The 20,008-nt window shown below is 41.5% G+C and overlaps 1 protein-coding gene across 2 annotated transcripts in view; it reads right to left on the minus strand.

Moving 5' to 3' along the window:
- Window positions 1–4,398: 4,398 nt before the first annotated feature.
- LOC119496472 overlaps window positions 4,399–20,008 on the minus strand; it is a 76,453-nt gene continuing 60,843 nt past the window's right edge. For both annotated transcript variants that reach the window (XM_037783786.1, XM_037783787.1), the window contains exons 6-11: window positions 11,551–11,956; window positions 9,511–9,863; window positions 9,322–9,397; window positions 8,890–8,968; window positions 8,343–8,526; window positions 4,399–8,240 (exon numbers count right to left, since the gene is read on the minus strand). In XM_037783786.1, coding sequence (XP_037639714.1) covers window positions 7,629–8,240; window positions 8,343–8,526; window positions 8,890–8,968; window positions 9,322–9,397; window positions 9,511–9,861 — 1,302 coding nt within the window. In that variant the 5' untranslated portion in view covers window positions 9,862–9,863; window positions 11,551–11,956 and the 3' untranslated portion in view covers window positions 4,399–7,628. The remainder of the gene's footprint in view (window positions 8,241–8,342; window positions 8,527–8,889; window positions 8,969–9,321; window positions 9,398–9,510; window positions 9,864–11,550; window positions 11,957–20,008) is intronic.

The raw sequence follows: 20,008 nt of genomic DNA on the forward strand, positions 1-20,008 counted from the left end.
TTTGAACTGTTGGTTGGACAATACAAGACATTTTAAGACGTCACCATGTGGGAACTTGTAATGGCCATTTGTTTTCTATTTGCTGACATTCTATATATAGACCACACAATTGAACGATTAGTCAAGAAAATAGCTGGTAGATTAATTAATAATGAAAGTAATCGTTAGTTGTCTTCAGATTGATTTTTATCTTCTATCAGTAGTCCAAAGTCCAAAAAATATGCAATTTCTTTTTCATTTTTGGTATTTTTTTTAATCATTCATCACACATAATACAGAAAACATACAACTTGGAGGAGATGCATATAAAATTACACTTGTTATATTCTTTTCTTTTCATGTCTGTTCTGAACATTGTTAAGAGATACTTCTTCGTGGGTAATAATAATGTTCACATCACATAAACATGAGCAGCACACATCACATGGATCTCTGTTGGGTCTCTAAACTCTGGTGTACGATGACCTACGGAGACCTGCTCTATATATAAAGCGTCTCGAGATAACTTCTGTTATGATTTGACGCTATTTGAAAATAAATTGAATTGAATTGAATTGAATCAAAGTAACCACTGTAACTGTAGTATTAAATATGCAATTTCTAATCTAGCGAATCTTCCCGTTTAAAAAAAGCTGGGACCAGAAAATGTTTGGTGTAAATTTTCAATTGATCAACAAATCGATTATATATAGTAATTACAGCCCTTTGCAAGACAGTAATTGCAAGATTAATAGATAAATCCTGTCTATCAGTCGGGTAATTCTTGCTCCAATTTTGACCTTAATTTTAGTAAAACAACCTGGTTAAATATTTACATGACATTTACAAGCGTAATGCCTTAAGCTAGTTGTAATGAAACGATTAGCGGGCCAGTAAACAACACATTCACTCTCACATTTACCCACCCGGCTACCACCATCACCACTGTCTGCCCCCCCACTCTCTCTCCAGCCAACTCTATTATGTAATGACACCTCAGCACATAATAACACAATACCACAGACATTTCTATACAAGTACACACAGAAAAACAAAGCACACACACATGCTCTTACCCACACTGGCAAACAGTGATCTCCACTTGTCCGTGCAGCTAAAACAAGTGTAATACAGCATCATGGGGGTGAGTGGTGAGAGCTGTATGAATTAATCTGTTATATTACTGGAATGCCAGGCATTTAGTCTGCAGGTTTTCCAAAGCACTAATTGTTGAGTCTCACACAAGTGTTCCCTTTCAGTGGCTGAACAAATTTCATCCTCAACATGCTAAATCACGACCTAATGTCAGATGAGTGTATTAATGCTCATTATTGCCACGATACAATGAATATTACATAAGTGCATAATTTATTACCTCATTTAAGTTATCCCCTATGTTCCCCTCACACGTTTTTTTTGATTCATCAAGTGTGTAGTTATGGTACATTTCATCATGCTGACCCAGTTTTATTTCATTGTATCTGACAGGGGCTGTAAATCATCTTGGAATATATAATCTCAGGGGACTCTGCTGTCTTTACTTCACACACATGGACCTCAGTGTGTGTATCAGTGTGAGTCCACGTGCTTGCACTGAATCCCAAGTCGTCTACCAAGAGTGTAAGCTTTTATCTCCCACTTATTTCTCATTCATAACCCCCTCTGTTTGCCAAGTCTGCCTTCTTTGCCAAACCCCCTTCCTCAGTATATTCTATGTGGTGTTTCCCTTACAACCACTGTACTTGAATAATTGAGCAGTCGTGTAAGACGGCGTCATCACGCTCCCGAGAACACATTCAGGCCAAAGAAACTGATGAGGATGTTATTTGCCTGTAGCTCGGCTGTGCCCCAAATATCACACACAATGTCATGAGATACACGTGTGCCCTTGAAAATGGTATCTCTTGTCTTTACCGTGTCCCCTGTGATGGGGACCACAGATGGCAGGCAGAGCAGCGTCTTACCCCACACATCGTGGCCCGTCAGCCGCTGTGAGCTCCAGCAAGCCAGATATGACTTCGAAGTATCTCTGATTTCCATCCCAGGGCTGGCCACTGTGCAATTTTAATGAGCATCAAGGATGTTTTGGGACCAGTCTGCACTAAAACCCCCCGAGGACTTTGGGTGAGTAAGAGCAAAGTGTGTGAGCGTGCTCTTCCTACCATGTCTTTGCGTTTGTGTGTAGTTGTAAAGTCACAGTGTGGCTTCGCCCTCACGTGAGTTTCACTGGAGTGCAGTGAGTGTATTGTGGGGGAGGGGAGTTTGGAATAAGTGAATAAGCACCTCATTGTGTCATTCCCTTCATTATGCACATAGCACATGCAGCAGAACTGGACAGACACCCTTAAATCATTAACTTGTTCAAACCAACAACAGGACTTGAAACCACAGTTAAAACCTACAGAGCAAGGGATAAAAGTTCATTATGTGCAATCCTATTGATGCACACACACACACACACACACACACACGCTCTGTTAATCCCACACATGCTGGTTGAATACTTAGAGAAGTGAAAACAACTGAGCATGATGCAATAACAATTACTGATATTTTTCAACCTTTCTGCGGACTATGTGGTGTGATATAGACACAGCAAATTCAAATACAGCATGATAAATTGGCTGTGATGTAGAGGGAGAATATAAACTTTTTTTAAAACAACATTTTAGAAGGCAAAAATGAAAAACACATAAACACAAACGGGTGGAGTTACTGAAAAAAATAAGAATTATTATTGAAAACAAGTGGGAAAAATAACAAATGTCCTCCACGCTCCCCAAAACTGAATGAGGTCATGTCTCCTCCGTGTGCCCTCCACACATCCTCTTCTCGTCCTTCTCCTCTTGCCCCTCGTTTCCATCCTCCAGAGTAGGAAGAGAGGGGGGGGATGGAGGGCAAGGGCTTCTCTGCTAAAAACTGCATGGATACAAGGGGGGGCCGAGAGGGAGGGAGGCAGAGGGGAGGAGGGAGGGGAGCGGTCTCTGTTGTTGTAAAGTAGCACAGTCAGTGTGTCAGAGACAGGCCCATCACAAAATCAGCCAGTCAGTGTGTCAGAGCGTGTGGCGGGGAGTGGCGCACGCGTGTGTGTTTACGACCCTGGGTATGTTTGTGTGTGTGTGTGTGTGTGTACGTGTGGCATGGCTGATTTCATCCTGTCTGAGCAGGGAGAAATCAAAACCACACCCTCTTAAAATGTGCCACTGTCGTGCCCATGTGCTCGTGTATCCATGGATGTGATGTTGGAGAGGAGAGAAAATGGGGAAGATTTCAGCTTTTTTGAATTCAGGAAATTGAGTTAAAATTATGTCATTAAATAAATGAAATCAGAGCTAACAATTATTTTAATTATTGAGTAATCTGCCAGTTATTTTCTTGACTAAATGATTAATCCCTTAGTCTATAAAAAGTCAGATATAGTGAAAATTTTCCATCGCAGAGTACAAATTGTTTGTTTTGTCAGACCATGAATAAAAAAAACAGTGATATAAAACAGAAAAAGCAGCAAATCCTCACACTGGTGAATCTGGAACCAGATAATATTTTTGAGTTTATGCTTTGAAAACTAACTCAAACAATTACTCCATTATCAAAATAGTTGATTATCATTGTATCACCAATAGTTCAAAGCTTTGTGTCTACAGCTTTGCTTTTTTTTTTTTTACCAATGAATTATACTATTGTGATGTAAAAATCACATTAATTTATTTTACATAATATTACAATTAACTGGCACCCAGTGTGTTTCAGCAATTTGGGGATTTTCATCTCATATTACAGAGATATAAAAATCACCTCTTGTGTTTTGTATAGAAAATAATACAACCCTGACAACACAGATGTTTTATGGATTGTAAGAGGAGCACTGGGTGCTTTGGGGAGTGAACGCTGAGGTTAACTTTTGACTCTCACCCTTTGATTTTTTTTTTTAGAGGGACTGAAATCCCCACGCGAGGGTGCAGAGATCAGACGTGAGCCCGTTTGACTGTTCTGCACTAGAGATACAACCATGCCAGGCTCTTCTCTACTACCTATAGGAGGTATTTACTCATTGTTTACCTCATGAAATAAACAAGCTACAGTAGTGTGTTTTCGCTCCGTAGAAGCAGCTGGTTGGAGGATCAGCCAGCCCCCCCACTACCGCCAGTCAGATTACCGAGGCTGCACCCTGCCGCCCCTCCTTCTCGCTACCCTCTCCAACCCTTCATCACCCCCCCGTCCACACACAAACACGCACATACTTCAAAATGTACAGTCTGTAAATCTGCACCCCGCTGAGTCACACATCTGTTTAGTGAGAGCTGCTTTCCAAAACACGCATCGTTGCATATCATATGAAAAAAAAAAAAAAATATTCAAACGTTTGTGCGACACACATAAAATGTGTAAAAAGTTCACAAAACAAGCACAAAAATACAGTTCAGGTTTCAAAAATGTGTCATTTATTAAAAGATTTTTTTTTCCTGTTCATCATTATTGAAAAAAAGTAGCCAGAAGAGTAATATCATGTAAGATGGGAGTGAGAGAAAGACAGAGTTTAGTTAAGATAGAAAAGGTACTAACAGGATTGAGGGAGATGAAGGAGAGAGGGCAAGGGCAGACGAATGCAGCAGAGTTGGGGGAGGGGAGGGGAGGAGAGGCGAGGAGGGAACTACAGTCAGCTTTTACAGTTTAAAAACAAAAAAAAGGCAGCTACAATAAACAAGACATTATTTCTGACCAATCAGCAGTGGTCGCTGCAGTAGAAAACATACATGAAAATAGGACATAAACACTGAAAAATAAGTGCAATTGGTTTCTCTGTCATACCACAACCATATAAAAACAGGAGTGGGGTGGAGGACACCCCCAGCCTCTCACCAAGAGTCAGCGTCTGGCGCATCGTACCGTCACGATGGGGTAAGACGGTCTGACTCTGGGTCTGTGACTGAGGGTCGTTGCAGTCCTTACTCCACAAACATAGGCAGTAAAATGGAGGCTGCCAGTGGCTCTGTGTTCACATGTGGTGTTTGGAGGAGACGTGGATATCCCTCCTCTCGATTTATGTAAATAGTGTATGAACCACTCATACCAATTTAAAAATATTTTAGTCTAAATATTTACAATTCTTTTGCAATATAGGTAAATCCAATCACATCGCTAAAACCCCTCCTACATTTAGAAGAATATTGTGAGCAGATTTCCAGATTTCATCTCTCTAAATTAGAACTGGAATCAGAATAGCAGCAGTAGAGGGTGGTGCAAATAAAGATTTTCTTCCCTTGCATTTATATTTTCTCTCGTTTTTTTCAAGTTTTCAAGAGCACCAGCTTCAAGTGCAGTTCAGTCTGTTGATCAGAACCGAAAGAAAAGCTCCAAAGGAAGGCTATACTTTAATACTACATGACAATTAGTAGCCACTGCTGTTGGTGTGTGTGTGTAGAAGTTGGAGATGTAGGCAGTTTGTGTAACTGTAGATGTCTGAATACGAGATCTGGACGCCAGGTTTTGAAGCAGAAGATAGATAATGATGATACTGTTGTTTTGGACCATAGACTTTATATAAAGATGGACGACATGACAGCTCCCCAAAAGTGAAGCCAAAACATCTCAATTAATCGCCCCCTGGTGGCTGGCTGCAGTATAAGTCATAAATCCTACCTCCTCCAGGTTAGCGGATGAGACAAGGGCCAAACTAAAAAGTCAAAGTACACGCCAAATAAAATGATGGTTTCTGTCATTTTAGGTAGTTCTTATCACGCTGATGCATGTTCAAGTGTTCATTTGTCTGATAAGTTTGGTTTTAATTCGTTATTTGACGCTATAAAAAAAGGGTTTGAGACGACATGATCGACAGCTGTGATTGAAAGATGCTCTGAGTGAAGTAGACGCGCAGCAGCAGGCTCTGTAACTTTGACTTTCCATAGCCGTCACGAGTCTTTGTAATAAAACGTGTGTCAATAGGATCGGAGATGTAGTTTTAGAGATAATATGGTTAGTTGTTGAGTCCTTCTAACCAATCAGCTACCGTGGTGCCAACGCAGCAGCTAGGTGGCTCATGCTAGCATGCTGTGGCCGCGCTCGGCTCGTGATTGGCTCAGGCGGGTGTATGGGCGGGACCTCGATACCTTGGCGCTTCAGCCCCCCCAAACATTACCGCGCAGACTCTGGCTCCAAATGACATCAAAATCTTGAGATGGCAGCTCCCGTATCCGGGATATTTTGGCTTCACTTCTGAACAGTGGGAGGAAGTGGAGACGTGTCGTTCATCTTTATATACAGTCTATGATTTGGATGCTGTGTTTTTTAACTTTAGAAGCTAAATTGACTACATGTATGCTTTCATGATTGAAAGTGTACTGGTTTTGTGAAATCCAAGCAAACAATCAAAACGCAGTATGAATGCACTGAAAGCACCAAAATGCTTTTCTGAACACATCCTATTTGGTAAAAAGGCACAGTAGTCCAATAGTCCAATCATAACATTTCACTTCCTTCGTTTTTTTTGTTTTCCTCCTCGTGATAGCAATAAAAACCACAAACAGCATCTTCCCAATCCCCTCATAACAATTGTAGGCCAAACTATGCAAGCGCACAGCAGGCGATATTCAGCTGCCCAATAAATAAATACAAACAATAAATAAATGCAGTGTCCGATCAACACATGAATAAATTAACTGTGGGACCCGAGAGTCACGTGTCTTTGAGTAGTCCGTGTTTTTTTTTCCACTAGCTGGTCTTTTAAAAGTCTTTCTTGGATTTTCGTGACACTGATTGCCGGTCAGTTTGACATCCGATTCCACAGCATGACAAGACAAGTTTACCTCTGATCGCTGTGATGACACACCTCTCGACGCCAAACGTCCAAACAGTTGTTGGATTGCATTCGTGAGTTGATGACATCATTTTTTTCCACAGTCTCAGATGACTAACACACCACAAGTACAGTATAATGCTGCGTTCTGTACACTGCGTTTCTCACATCTCTAGCTACAAGATTTCCAAGGACTTCAAATGTCACGCCAGATGCCTCAATTCTATCTACAAGTGGATGTAACGTCAAACACGTCTGCTGCTGTAAGACTAGCATCAAATTCAGCTCACCCTGTGTTGCTCACTCTGGTTTGAAGTTACCTCATCACAGTAAACCCTGGAAGCTTTCATTCTGAATATTGACATCAGCCTTTCTAATTTCTGATCGAGTACGTCCCTCAAGTTAGATGCCGAAACAGTACTCTCGGAATATAGTGATTGCTTTCATGCGGAGGAGAAACTATTATTTGCTTTTTGAAAATTCTTCAAAATCTCTCCTATTGATCAATAAGCTGTAAATAGCCTTTCAGCTTTAGGCTTTCTTCTTTCCTATCCCCCTCAACCACAACTGCTTTTGTGCACCTTTAGCTTCTTGTGTAATTGTGATCATCAACCCGAACTGATTTGATTCATTTAAACACGTTATGTCCTTTTTGAAATATCGGTTGCAGTTGTGGTTTTGATGAGGGGTTTTGTATGATCCATCATTTGTTACCTACAATTCTTTCCTCCCCTTCCTCCCTTTAATGCATCTATAATCACAGGCCTGCAGCCTCGTCCCTTCTTCCTCAGGCAGCAGCTTTCAGCCCGGTGGTGTAAACAAAGCGAGGCTGCCGGCTCTTTGCTTGTTCAATGCATCAGGTCTCCAAGGGGGTGGGGCACACCTCGGGCAAAGGCGTAAGCGTGACTTGAGGACTTTGACTCTGACATGTCTCGGCGGTCTCGCTTACGCTCTGTTGTCCAGCAGTAGGCTGGCTTTGGCACCGGATTGGCTTCTTCAGATTTTTGGGGTGCTTGTTGTAGGGTGTGGTGGAAGAGATGGAGCTGTCTTGCATGGCTGGACTGCCCCTCCGTCCAGGTGGCAGGACGGCAGCGACAGGCTGGTTTTCATTGTTACCCGCCGCTGTCGTGCCCTTGTGTGAAGGGCAGGCCTTTCGCGGGGACAGGATCGGGGCGACGTGAACCCAAGTCAGGCTCGGCTCAGAGCTTTGACCCGCTTTGTATTTTGATTGCTTGCCTAGTTCCTCCCCGTCACTGTCCTTTCCCTTTGTGTCCTCATTTAGCTGGCTGTTACCGGCCACATCTGACGACTTTTGGTTTGCATCAGGCGCCAACGATGGAGAAGACGGGCCGTTACTTTTGTCGCAATCTTGCTTCACCTTCTTCTCTTCCGCACTGATACGAGGGCACTTGAGAAGCACGGGGGAAGGCGTGGGGGAGTCCGTACCTGTCCAGCTGAGTCTGCGCTTCTGCAAAATGAGCAGGAAAACATAGTTTGCACGTGAATATACAGTTCAATTTGTGGAGGTGTTTGGTGTGTGCACAAGTAGACTGAATGCGTGTGTTCTCACCTTGACGGGAATGTGCAACTGATCCTTGTGCTTGTGCGGCGGGGTGGCGCTGGAAGTGTTGTGGGAGGAGCGAGCAGGGGATGTGGCGACGCTGGAGGCCACGGAGACGGGCTGAGTGTGGATCTGAGGAAACCAAACCTTCAGCATCACCTCCACCTGGAGCAGAGTGTTCAGGTACTTCTCCCTACAAAACATATTAAAAAAGAAATTTAAAGTGAGGAACAGATGTCAATGCTGTTGTGTTAAGGCATAGGAAAACATCTGGACGTGTTATGGTCCTGCATAAAGATTTAGATACATTTTCTTCTGAAGTTTTTCTGCACTGCCAGTGAATGCTGTAACTCTACCTCCCCCAAAGACTGTTCAATAAAACATGGACCAGGAGATGAGGCTTGAAATGGAAGGCTATCTCGCTGGTCCTTTGTTGTTATAACTACAATTTAATAATCATTTACATGCTAAAATCCAACTAAGATGTAGTGTGTAGTGGTGCAGATAGTTAGAAACACTGAGGGTGGATGGTGGGACAACGTGGGCGACCTCTTACCCGCTGTTAGGTCTCTGTAAAACGCCCACTATCCTCTGGATTCGATCCATGGCGACGCTCTGCTGGAAACTGCTCAAACCTGTCAATCAAAAACATAATCCCCCAGTCGGCATATGTACTGTAACACTCCACAGTCACGAAAAATGCATGCACGTGTAGACAGCGTCTCTTTCTCTCTGACACACACATGCACACACACCACTTTCACTTGTGATATCAGTGAACTCTGATGAGTCAGCCACAAGACGGTCGCTTCACACGCTGCACTTTGGGCCACATCAATAGGCTGCGTCAATACAGACTGCCGCTGCACAAAGGAACACTCTCTCTATTGAAATGGACTGAGGCCGCTCAGATCATATAAGCGTCTACAACTTTCGCTGCCAGTCGGCACGCATGCTCGACTGAAAGCAGCGATGCAAGGGCGCTTACCTCGATCGAATCGGCCCCTCTTCAGTCCATTCAGCAGCTCCAACAGGGGCCTGACGAAACCCCGTAGCTCAGCACACTGACAGAGGAAGAGGAAGAGAAGATAGATTACTACAGAGTTTGGGTTAGGCCTCGCTGTCTGACTCAGTTCGCTGGGCTTTCCTCTGCAAACATTGCTCTGTCATCACTTACCTTTTGAGCAAACAGCAGATCTCCCTGTGATTTTGGTATCTGGCTTGAAGGATTCGCCTCGTCCAAACCGATGCGAGCCGCCTTGCTGCCGCCGCTCTCCGACCTGTACGACTCGTCTTCCTCTTTATCCGTGAAGCCGTCGCACGTCCACTGGGACCCGGGACTCTCCGACCCTCTGTCTCCATTGGCCGCGACCCCGCCCACGCCACCGATGATGACAGAGGGAGAGCTGTCTGTCAGGAAGACGTCTGTGTCGTCCTCCGCCTGCTCCGAGTCGCTGAACAAGAGGCTGTCACTGGAGCTCAGGGAATCGAAGGAGGGCTGAGAGGAAGTGCTGCCCTGGGACTGCATTGCTGTTGGGGCAGAAGGGTTTGGGCTATTAGAACAGCTTAGAAAGAAACAAAAAAAAAAGACTCAAGACCAGCAAGGTGTTACTATTGTGAGAGCAAATGGAGACAGACAAGGAAACAAAATCATAGCAAAAAAAAACTGCTTTCCATTTGGCAACACTCCATTTTTCCACCCCCCTATCTCGCTACCAAAAATAATAACCCCAATTACTCAAAATGGTGGGTATACCAGTGCCCTAGTTTAACATGGTGCAGAGTGGGACTGGGGGTAGGCAGTAGGCACACAATGGTAGTGCATGTCTGGCTCCCATTGAGGAGATTGGAGACTGGAGGAGAGTAAAACGTGAGGGGGATGGGAGCTTGTAGAGTAGTGAAATCAGAATAGGCAGTCTCTCTCTCTCTCTCTCTCCCACTGCCTCCGGTGCTCTCTCTAGCCCCTCCTCTCTGTCTCGGGCTTGCTCTCCATCCCCCCTTGGATCCACACACACACACACACACACACACACAAACCTCTTCCTCTACGGCTGTATTTCTGTATGCCTCTCATCTCTCTCTCTCTCTCTGCTCTCCCCTCAGCTCATCCTGTTCGTTATGCACACAAGCCTGGTGCTCCTCTTCCACAGACCAGCCCTCCTCCTCCTCCTCTCTTACTCACATTTTACATTCTGTATTTCTAGCCATGTGCCTCTCTCTGCTTCTCTCTCTCTCTCTCTCATCTCCCTTCTTTCTTTTGGCTCTCTGTGTAATCTCTCTCTGAGTGGTCTTTGATCCCACCAACACAGAGGGGGGAGATTGGAGGGGGTCACATACACATAATCATCATCAACACAGAATTATCAATATGAGAAGTCTAAACTCGCTCTCAGACAAAGAAGAGTGACAGATTTTTTTTGCAGTGTGGCCACACAAGAACTACTCATCCAGTCCACACAATGTCTCAATTTCAGGACATTTTCAACATAAGCTTTTTACAACAACAAAATTACATTTAATGTGTGGCATCCCTTCAGGCATCCTCTTAAAACCAAATGTCACGTTGTTTACATGCATCTGCACGAGTCTACTGAAACAGATAGTGGAAGTACACTAATTAAATTCATTCCTATTTTTTTTTTTCTCCATGCCCTCTGTGGTTTTAGTTTTGGTGGATAGTGATGGGGATGTGGATGTGGATGGGGATGGAGTGGTGAGTGGTGAGTGGGATGGGGTGGAGGAGGTTATGGTGCATTTGTCGGTCGGTACAGTCTGCACAGGTAGGCATGGACCATGAGGCTGCGTTTCAGGTGTTGGCTGCCTGTCTATCTGTGTGTGTGTGTGTCTGCGCACTATACCACGATGCCCACAACAGAAACTAACACATTCTTATACATCATGTTCCACACAACAACAAAAAGCATTTAAAATATCAGAAATAAACCCGGATGACACATTGACAACAATGTAAATATAAATGTTATAAATGTAATCTAATGGTTTGTAATCATTACATGATAATAATCTATTAACACAAAATAGATGGGAGCAAAATAAGCCACGTGAGTAAAAAAAAAAAAAAAGCTTTAGGCTATAATGAACAAATAGTGCCGGCAGCAGCAGGATACACAGCGGGACAGGAAATTCCTTTAGGCAACTTCAGGAAACGTTTAGCCATAATAAAACACAAATAATGAAGTTAGTGGAGATAACTCACCTTCAGTAATGTGATGATAAAACAGCAGCTGCTAGAAACATTAAAGGCTCTTTCTCCTGCTTTGATAGGACAGATCCGTCAGTAGACTCGGAGCTGGAGCAGCATCTCTCTCTCTCTCTCTCTCTACAAACTCACACACCTCCCTGCCGGCCGCTCCTCTGGTTGTGTCTGTACGAGCTGCTTCTCTCGCCAGTTTACGAGCGTCAACATGTGCGCGGATCCACGTGCCCACGTTTTACGCGCATCCTATTGGCTGCCGGCCCGGCGGCGCCGCACGCTACTGGCTGCTTCTCCCAGCCAGTGATTGCTTTACTCGGCGCTGATTGGACGGATACCCGGGCACTCACGGTCCGGCCCACTCATGTGTCGCCCGTGCTGCATGGAGAGTCGAGGCAGGGCTGCTCTACTACAACAGAGAGAGAGAGAGAGAGAGAGAGAGGGAGAGAGGGCGAGGTGTGTAAACACGCACGACAGCATCGGCCTCCAGAGATCCACAATATGTTCTATATGCATCTGATGCATGAGCTGTATTTACTGCCACACCTCCTTACACTCACTACCACAACATTGAAGCAGAAAATAAAAAAACATTATTATGTATAGATGTAGATAGATAGATAGATAGATAGATAGATAGATAGATAGATAGATAGATAGATAGATAGATAGGTAGGTAGATAGATAGATAGATAGATAGATAGATAGATAGATAGATAGTGACTTTATTGATCCCGAGGGGAAATTCAAGTTTCCAGCATCACAGTTCCATACTGCAAAACATGTCAGTAAAAAGGCAGTAAAAAAGTTAGTTGTGCAAAGTACAAAAAAATATACCAGATATTAAAATACAAGGATGAAGAAAACTGTTAAAACTGCATATAGTGCAGGGTAACAGTTGTGATACAGGACTATTAAAAAAGTGAATATAGTGTGCATGTGTACAGTATGTGTTTTTAAGAGTAGATATATATGTCATATATGACCATCTAGTCTCATTCAATGCCAAACACACCCATTATCCACATCACTCACACACACACACACACACGCACACACACACATTCTTCACATGCTTTTATCCCATTGTCTTGTTTTTGTCTTTTTATATATATGTCCCTGCACATGTCTTCACTTGTTTTGCAATCACTTTATAACACAATAAAAAAAGAAACCTCTTGCAACCCATCACCAGTGATTGGGTTTAATTGAATAAATGCATGCAGAACTATAATGAACACCAGCAAAGTATGGTTTAGTTTTTCTTCTCCATGCTGTTGAGAATGATGGACCTCTAAGCTTTTACTCTTCATACTTATTGATAGAACAGACTTAAACCTGCAGTAGACTGAATTTTTTTGGCATCATTGGGCAAAAATTCCATAATAACCTTTCAGCAAATTATAATTCAAGTGTTCTGAGAGAAAACTAGACCTCTGCCTCCTCCTCCACCTCCTCATGGCTCTGTTTTCAGGCTTTAAAAAAAATCTAGCCTGTGACGGGAGACTTCAATCACAAGTCTTTTTTTTTTTTTTTAGGGCTGTCAATCGATTAAAATATTTAATCGCGGTTAATCGCATGATTGTCCATAGTTAATTGCGATTAATCGCTAATTAATCTGTTCAAAACGTACCGTAAAGGGAGATTTGTCAAGTATTTAATACTCTTATCAACATGGGAGTGGGCAAATATGCTCGCTTTATGCAAAAGTATGTATATATTTATTATTGTAAATCAATTAACAACACAAATCAATGACAAATATTGTCCAGAAACCCTCACAGGTACTGCATTTAGCATAAAAATATGCTCAAATCATAACATGGCAAACTGCAGCCCAACAGGCAACAACAGCTGTCAGTGTGCTGACTTGACTATGACTTGCCCCAAACTGCATGTAATTATCAAAAAGTGGGCATGTCTGTAAAGGGGAGACTCGTGGGTACCCATAGAACCCATTTTCATTCACATATCTTGAGATCAGAGGTCAAGGGACCCCTTTGAAAATGGCCATGCCAGTTTTTTTTAGCTGCAGAGCGTTATTTAGCCTCTCAACAAGCTATAGTATGACATGGTTGGTACCAATGGATCCATTAAGTTTTCTACTTTAAAACTGAGGTCGCTAAGTTGCGTTAATTCATTCAGGAAATAAGTGGCGCTCAAATGAATTTGTGTTAACATGTTATTATCGCGTTAACTCTGACTGCCCTAATTTATTTACAACTGAGTCTGGCAACATCTCACCACACATACCACGTCATTGTCACCTTACAAGATTATAGTGAAATAGAGCACTCTTCCATCAATTATAGTGTAGCATCTATATATTTGATTCAATGACATGATACAACTTTAATAACCAAGTAATGCTAACACACACTTCTGTGGCTCCCTCCTCCTTTATTCAGCCTTTCTGATAAGACTATTCAAGAGTAAAGTCAGTTCTCAATAAGCCTATACCTCACTTGAAGATCCTATAGGAGCAAATACCTATGAGATGTGACATTTTCAGGAGCAGAGCAGGAATATCACACAGCTTGTGGTATGTGACATTGCCAGGAATAGGTCAACCTATTATTCCAACATAATCCTTTAACCCCATCTTGGCTTTAACTGTCAATCTAAATGTGTTATTATGTTGTTTTAGTTTTATATATTTATTGCAGTTTCACTTCAAGAGATTAGATTTTTCTGTATTTTCTTCAGTTGTCTTGTAAGCTAAACTGACAAACAGACTTTGTGACTCAAACATTTATAAAAAGGGTTGTTATTGTTCAAGTTGCACAACTGAAAATGTGGCAAAAGAGGAGTTAAAAGTAGAAAAATGGAAATAAAAACAAGGTATTTGATAAGAAATGTAATATTTTATTCTATTTTGTGTCATCGTCGCTCTTTTGTCAAAGTAAGACCACTAAAAGATAAAAATGTGGGACAGGGATTTGACCTTAATGCAGCAGGTCCATGATTCATGGTCATGTAGCAGCTTCCCCCACTACTTAAGGTTACTACAGAGTGAACTGAGTCACCCTCACATGAAACATGCAGTGCAGTATACCACCACCACTACATATATGTATAGACCACACATACACACACACATTTTCTGTCCTATACTGGTATTGGTATTTTCTCTCCTCATAAGACCTTAATTGCAGGTCGGTCATTATGCTGGGTTTTACTGGTATTTTTAGATGTGAAATGCCGGGTTAAAGTGTGAGGAGCGGTGGATGCCTTTAAGCGCCTTGCATGTTATTGTCAGGAGGGGAAGGGGCTGCCCTTCCCCCGCTATACATACAACATACACATGAACCCAATGGACTCTCTCCTCAACACACACACAACAATCTGTGTCCTTGTTTGACTGACAATGCCTGTCTTTGAGCATTGTAACTATGTACCTACCGTCACCTAGTCACCTCAACACCAGGTGAGCAAACAAGCCCCTCTTATTGTCAAAACACAATAATGGTTGACCTTGGGTAATAGTAAACCAAGGGGGAGGTTCCTGTTTATAACAGCGACCAGGTCGATAGAAAAAACTCTCCATCCCCCACAGCATTCCTCTGCAGCACGTGAACCTAGTGAACCTACCCTGAGTTCACGGGTGTTGACGACCACCCCCATCATTTCCATCTCTCCATCTCCCTTTCGTCCCATCCCCCCATCTGGTTTCTGTGTTTTGTATCTCCGTTCCCTTCTCATTATCATCCCCTCGTATTGACATGCTTGAGAATTCAATAGGAGTGAATGTGCCAAGCCTAAGCCTATGGATGGTGCTTTTGTCGATGAAGTGGGTCAAAGTGCAATGTGTTAAACTGGTCACTAATATGGAAAATACATCCTTCTTCAGTTGGGTTACTCGAGGCGGAAATGGAGTGAGGGACATATGGAATAAAAACAGATATGATGCATATAAGTTACAATAATACGGTGTAAATGATTTGTAGATTCACCGCTGAGGCTTGTGTCCTCATGTGACATGTAAGGCGACACAGTAAATGGTTTATATCAGGACGAGACTAACTGGATTGTATTCGGTTGCATTGTTTAAGGATTTCCCCCCAGAGACGTTTGTCTTGAAGCCTTACTCATTGTGAAAGTATGCAAGCGCTAGTGTAAGCACGCAGGAGTTCCTGTAAGGCCAAACGCACGAGCAGGTGTGGTCAGAGCAAGACACCACAACAGAAATCCGATCCGCCTGAGGGAAGACAGAGGCCTAAAGAGAGACTAAACACTAAACTGTCTCTCCACTCTCGTTGCAGAGGCCGAGCAACAGATCACGTTTCACCTGGAAACCTTCGGGCAGCTTGGAAACAGTTACACACTGCTGCTGCTGTGTCCTTGCACTGCACTGCACCTGTCTGTCTGTCTGCCAGTTTGTCCTCCTTCGCCCTCCTCTCAAATACAAGAATTGTAATCATTACTGGCGTACCACAGTTAAACAACTTTGACAAAGAAACAAGATGAAATCCCCCTTTCTATTGTTTATGTGCATGGTTGCAGATGCATGCATATGCCAGTAGTTCATATTTAAAGCCATGACAAGCAGGAACAGTACTATTAAATGATTGTTGTTTTTTTCAAATTTAAAGTATTAATTATGCTATAATATGTTATAATGTTATGTATATATAACATATAACATGTTTGTTTTGTTTTTCTAACGCTATTCTTTATTTTTATCATTATTATTATTATTTATTTTCTTAATTTTATTTCAATTTTGAATGTTGAAGTTGTTTTCTCTAGTGTACTTAATGAGTTTGTCTATAAGCTCATCTACTTAAAAATTGGTTTATAAACTATTGTAATTACGAACTGTAAATTGCATATATGAAAACAACCTTGAAAAAAGGGAAAAAATAAAGTAAAAAAAAAAATTATAATGTTATGTATATAATAGACTATAATTTGATCATAAATCACTACAGGCATTAACGTCTATTTAAAACGCAGTCACACTCCGTCTTCTACCGAGGCTGCAGCGTTTTTACGCCCACATTTGCGGATCCGGGACATGTGTTCATCACTATAAACAGAGGGATCTTCACATGCTGGATTTGTGAATGAAATCAGAGGACACGCCCCCCTGCAAAGACGCGACCAATAGCGTGTGAGAACGCGTTCTAACCACGCCCCAAATGGAACGCTGAGCGACCAATGGGAGGCGCGCAAAGGCCTAGTGCTGTTGCATAATTTTGGCTGAAGTGCTTCACGTTTGAGCGGGTTGGTACACAGTGTGAAGAGAGACAGACACAGAGAGAGAGACAGAGGAGGCGGAGGAGACGTACAACTGTGGATTTATAGTGCCACAGATCTGAGATATCATTTTGAGAAACATTTAGTCACCACTGAAACAAATGACTGTACATACAGAGCTATTATTGGCTTAGCTGTGGGAGAGTAACACAGTGGTTGCACCAGCTCGTGATGGGATTACAAATATTAGCCTATAGGCTGGTGGAAATAAATACAAGATTTCTTGCACAAAATAAGCCTATTACACATCTACTCTGGAACATGCACAATGGGCTATTTTATACTTAAATAAACAATTTATTTTATTCTGTACTTTCAGGAAAAAAATAATACAGGAGTTCTACAATAATTAATAATTAATAGCCTATACTCAATACTTAATAGGCCTACTTAATTCAGACTACTAATCAGAATTTATTTTAAAAGACTGTCTGTTTATCTATCTGTCTGTTATTTAAAGTCAAGATAATGGCTCTTCTAGAGTTATAGGCTACCATACACAATGCAGTAAGTGATGTAACCTTTTGCAGTTATATTTTAATGTTGAAGTTTTATCCTTGACTGCTGAGTGTGATGTTATCTAGATCAAAAGACTAGATTTTAAAGGGAAAATCCACCCTAAAAACACAATTTGAATCAGAATTAGTTTTTATTCCCAATTTGATTTTGACATATGGGATTCACCTTGGTATTTTGGTAGTAAGAGAAAAGAAAAAGAAAAAAAACGTGTACTGTAAAAGTCAAGATTCATACATATAAAATAGAAACATTTATGATTATATATATTATATTTTTTATTACATATATGCATACACACACAAATGTGTGCGTGTGTGTGCAGTGTTTGAAAAGAAGAGGATGGGGTGTGCAAAATATTGCAAAATTTGGATCAATATCCCTGTAATATCTCTTCATATATACAATTCATCTCATCAGTGCATCAAAACTTTAATTGGTGACGTAATCAGGTGGCAGTTTGCAGCAGTTCCAGTGACAATGAAATAGTGATGGTCTAACGTGGGCTCAGATTCTTTAGCTTTTGGATGTTACGTCCAAAAGATTATTCTAATGTAGCTGTGAATCACCTTTTCCCATTAAAACTACCACGGTTGTTCCGTTATTCACTGTTTATGGAGCAGTTCCAGGGTTGTAACAGATCTTTATGATATATGAAGGAATGACACAATGTACATTCAGTTTTAGGGTGGATCTTCAGTATAAGGAATCAGCCTAAAACATGTCACGTGGAGAGAGCTCCCCCTCGTGTTCAAACCTGAACAAGTCGTGCTATAACGTTCCTGTACAGTATGTTCAGTTTATGTAACCTGTTTAATAGAGACATACTGTATATCCAAAACAGAACATTTTAAGACATAATTCACAGCCAGTCTTTGTTCGGACAGAATGATGCAAGTTTATGCAATCCAATCCCACAGAGACAGTTAAAAGTTCAACATTCATAACATTACATAAACTCCATTTGGTAGTGCAGAGATCTGAAGATGAACATAACAACAGACCTTTTTCACAGCAGACATTTTGATTTGTCATAGTGAGAAAAGCGCAGGTGGTAATAATAACATTAACGATGGCTCTGTTATATTCAAGTGTTCCAGTGAGCCATGACAGTGTGACAGTGAGGCAGCATGAACAATACCAGGACCCTGAAACTAAAGCAGCTGAAAGGAATTCAGCCATCGTTCATTTTATTATTTAAATTTGTGCTTTTATTGCTGTGACAAAATGTCTCATGTGAAAAAGACCTTTAGACTCTGCACATGTCAAACTAAAATCACATACTGTATATTTATATAAACACAATTTTTGTGTGTTTGATTCTGACAAGTTTAATGTTTTTATACATTACATTACAATTTTTTCTTATACTATATATGCTATATAAGTAGCATATGGTATTAATACTGACAATAACCTGATATTTTCAGGTGGAAATGGAAAATGATATTGCACAGTGAGAATGAAATTCATTCTCACTGTGCAATATCATTTTCAATTTGTGCAATTTTGTTAGTAGTCTGTTTATTGTCAATACTGTATATACTGCTCCTATTTTTATTCTTCCTTCTATTTAAATGGTTCATACTTTGTTACACTTTGTTTAGCTCTTTTTTTTTTTACTTTGTTAGCTGATGCATCTTGTTTTTTTTGCACTATCCCCTTTGCTGCTGTACACTGCAAATTTCCCCATTGCGGGACTAATAAAGGAATATCTTATCTTATCTTATCTTGCTTATATATAATAATATTTAACACATAAATATGTATGTACATACCTTATGTATGTATCAAATCAATGTTTTGGACATGAAATACAATACACTTCATATACAAAATATACACCAGCCATCAGCCATAACATTAGGTCAGCATGGGCCCCCTGACCGGTCTGCGGCAACCCATGGAAGAAATTCTGCAAATTTATTTTGTGACCCTAATAAAATCTCTTGCGACCCAGCTGTGGGTCCCGACCCAGTCTTTGGGAATCACTGATTTAGGATCTAAGGACAGAGGGCGTCCGATGCTGAACAGATTGTTAAGCCCCCTGAGGCAAATTTGGGATTTTTTGCTATTGGGCTATATAAATGGTTGGCTGGTGAGGAAGGCTAGCTCTGTGGTTGGATCTGAACTGGACGACCTGGAGGTGGTGGCAGAGGGGAGGACGAGGAGGAAGCTGGATGCTCTCCTGGATAACCCCTCCATGATGAGCTAGTCAAGATGAGGAGCACCTTGAGCCACAGACTCATCCGCCCTCGGCACAACACAAAGCGCCTGGGTCAGTCCTTCATGCTGGTAGCCATCAGGCTCCACAACCAAGGCTGACCTCCATATGAGAACTATGAGGACTTTAGGAACTTTAAACATGCACTATCTGCAACCATTTTATATATATATACACTATATACCACTTTATAGACTGCACATACTACATTTATTTATTGACGGACTGTACACACTATGTTCACCCATTCACTCTGTATCTTTAATATCTCTATTATTGTTTTTATAATTTTTGTATACCCTTACCTCTCCTGTGTTTCAATCTGTTTGCTGACGTTGCTGCTTTGACACCTGAATTTCCCTCAGGGGATTAATAAAGGTTCATCTTATCTTATCTTATCTTATCTTATCTTATCTTATCATATCTTATCTTATCTTAAATAAATTGACTTGACTTGAGATG

The sequence above is a fragment of the Sebastes umbrosus genome, chromosome 11, assembly GCF_015220745.1.
Source record: "Sebastes umbrosus isolate fSebUmb1 chromosome 11, fSebUmb1.pri, whole genome shotgun sequence".
NCBI lineage: Eukaryota > Metazoa > Chordata > Actinopteri > Perciformes > Sebastidae > Sebastes > Sebastes umbrosus.